Source organism: Capsicum annuum, chromosome 4, assembly GCF_002878395.1.
Source record: "Capsicum annuum cultivar UCD-10X-F1 chromosome 4, UCD10Xv1.1, whole genome shotgun sequence".
Classification (NCBI taxonomy): Eukaryota; Viridiplantae; Streptophyta; class Magnoliopsida; order Solanales; family Solanaceae; genus Capsicum; species Capsicum annuum.
Window position 1 is genome coordinate 3,161,467 of NC_061114.1, and position 3,123 is coordinate 3,164,589.

At 33.7% G+C, this 3,123-nt stretch overlaps 1 protein-coding gene across 1 annotated transcript in view; it reads right to left on the reverse strand.

Moving 5' to 3' along the window:
* LOC124897596 (LRR receptor-like serine/threonine-protein kinase RGI5) overlaps window positions 1–1,672 on the reverse strand; it is a gene marked incomplete at its 3' end in the record, with an annotated part of 12,647 nt that extends 10,975 nt beyond the window's left edge. The window contains 1 exon segment of the mRNA XM_047410574.1: window positions 494–1,672. Within this exon segment, the coding sequence (XP_047266530.1) occupies window positions 494–1,553 (1,060 nt within the window).
* Window positions 1,673–3,123: the final 1,451 nt, after the last annotated feature.

A 3,123-nucleotide genomic window follows, 5' to 3' on the forward strand; every position in this document is an offset into this window, starting at 1 on the left:
CTAATAGAAGTTCAAATTTACTGTTTAAACATTAAAATTTTTAATAGCTCATAGAATTTATTTGTAATTGTTACATTTTATTACCATTACATGCATAAATTCATAGAATTTTAATAGTTCTAATGGATCTATAAAAATTTACACTAGACACACGTGCAATGCACGTACATGTATATCGAGACACTATTTGAATATATATATATATATATATATATATATATATATATATATACCTACAAGCTTATTTCCACTAATCTCCCGTGGTAAGAATCCACTAAGATTGTTCTGCCACGCTGAAAAAAGTTGCAGCGATGAGATATTAAATATGGAGATCGGGACAGAGCCGGTAATCTGGTTTTCCTCCATGGCTAACTCTACCAAATTAATAAGATTTCCAATTTCTTGTGGAATTATCTCCGCAATTAATGTTGATAAAATAAAATTCTAAAGTAATACGATACAATAGTGATAGTATGCATAAGATGAAACGTACCAGTGAAATGGTTATTTCTGAGTCCTAATATCTGTAAGTTACTCAATCTTCCAATTTCACTATGTATTGGTCCATCAAACTCATTTTCCGGTAAAGACAAAATCTGAAGTTGTGAACAATTCGATAAGCTTGTAGGAATATGACCGCGAAGCTTGTTTGTGGATAGATAAAGCCCTTTCAGTTTCGGAAGACCATTGCATAAACCATTGGGAAGAGTTCCTGACAAGCTATTCCTTGCAAATGCAATGACTTCAATTCTAGAATTATTGAAAATCGTGAATGGTATAGGACCCGTAATTTGATTCGCTTGAATGACCAACCAGTTTATGTTGTGAAGATTGCCGATCCCTTCTGGGATGTTTCCTTGAAGTGAATTAAAAGATATATCTAATGTCTCCAACCTTGAGGCATTCGAGAGTGACAGAGGAATAGAGCCTGTCAAATTGTTACCCCTCAAGTTTAATACTCTAAGTTTTAGAAGACTTCCAATCACTTTTGGTATTTGGCCCTCTATGGAATTGAATTTCAGATTCAAAGTCTCAAGTGTCGAAATATTAGAAAATGAACAAGGGATGGAACCAGTGAAACTATTATTTCCAAGATTTAGAACTTGAAGATGGTGTAAGAGTCCAAATAAAGAGGGAACCTTCCCGCTGAAGTTGTTGACACTTAAATCAATAAACTTAAGCCGACGCAAGCATGCCATTTCTTGCGGAAAATTTCCATGGAAATTGTTGCTTCCCAAGTCAAGAGAAACAAGAAATGAGAGGTTTCCAAGTTCACGGGGAATCCTACCTATAAGAGCCATGTTAGAAAGATTCAAGGACTTCACTCTCTGGTGGCGAGAACCACAAGTGACTCCCACCCAATGGCAAACAGAAATTGCGGGAGACCAACTTTCATCCAAGAAGTGAGAAGGGTCGGAAATGATTTGGGATTTCAAAGAGAGAAGAGCCAATTGATCAGTGGTAATGTTGGTTTTAGTCATGGCTGAACAAGCCATAACATAGTGAAGCAACAAGAGTAATATTAAGAGAAAAAAACTGAAGGCTTTCTCCATAATTGCATAAATTGATAGGAATATGGATATGACTAGCAATAATGTGAGTTTGAGACTTTAAATAGCAAAAAGATCTGTTGCTCTTTCTTTTAGAATATCTTTTCTTTCAAACATCTTTGAAGGCAAAAGGAAAAGCTTTCCTTTCTTTATGTCATCTCAAGAAAAAAGAAAGTGTATGTCTTTAATTTGTTAAAGTGACGGACCAAGAAAGAAATATAACTCGTAATGACTCAAAAAGGAGTCTTCCACTAACTTTTATAACCAAAAGTAAGATGTGAAATAACACAGAAAGAGTAAATTCGGTAAATATTTAACAAACAAAATTTTAAATATTTGACAAATGTTAAAAGTTGCTTTAAGGAATAATACGCATGCTTTATTTTTTATTTTTCTCTAACTTTTTTTATATACAATTCCAAGTTAAATTGGAATTTTTATTTTTGGTAGGAACTGATTAGTTGTTTTTGTTATTTTTGATAGCAAATAGGTTGTTACTTTATGGTAAGTTTAACCTATTTTTGGTTGTAATAGCAACTATTTAAGGAGGAGTTGATGTTCAATAAAACATCAATTGGTATCTCTATTTTCAGCCGTTAAGTTGTTGACTCTCCTTGCTATGTTTTTTAACAATATTAAAATCAACAATTGGTATCTAAAGCGATTTTTCTTGAGGGACCTGTGAGTGAAGAGATGGATTCTGAATATAGTTTTTCAAGAATAGCTCCACTCATTTTTTATGGTGAAAATTATCAATTATGGGTTGTGAGAATGATAACTTACTTGGAGACTCTGTCGGAAGCTATGGAAGAGGAGTATGAAATTAATATGTTGCCAAATAATTCTACCATAGCCCAAATTAAGAGTCGCAAGGAAAAGAAAAGCACGAACTCTAAGGTGAAGGCAACTCTGTTTGCTTTTGTTTCAACAACTATTTTTACAAGAATTATGCCTCTCACAACACCAAAAGAAATTTGGAATTATCTGAAAAAAGAATATGCTAAAGATGAAAGAATGTGAGGAATGCAAGTACTAAATTTAATAAAAGAGTTCGAGTTGCAGAGAATGAAAAACTACAAGATAGTTAAAGAGTACTCGGGCATATTACTTGGCATTGTTAACAAGGTAAAATTACTAGGTGCTGAATTTAAATATGCAAGAATTGTTGAAAAAATTCTTCTTACAGTGCCCCAAAAATATGAAGCATGTATAACTACCTTGACAAATACACAAGATCTGTCCAAGGTTACCTTGGCCGAGTTGTTAAATTCTTTTCAGGCACTGGAACAAAGGAAACTTATGATGCAAGATGGTGTGGTTGAAGGAGCCTTAGTAGCCAACTACAAAACTCAGAGAGGTAGGTAAAAATTTTAAAAATTACCTACCTTGTGAGCACTGTGAAAAAATGGGTCATCAACTATACAGATGTTGGAAAACGCCAGAAGCAAAGTGCAGCAAGTGCAATTAACTTGGCCATGAAAGATTGATATGCAAAACCAAATTTGAGAACCATCAAGCAGATGCACGTGTGGTCAATAAAAAGAAGAAGAAGACCATCTTTTTGTTGCAACAT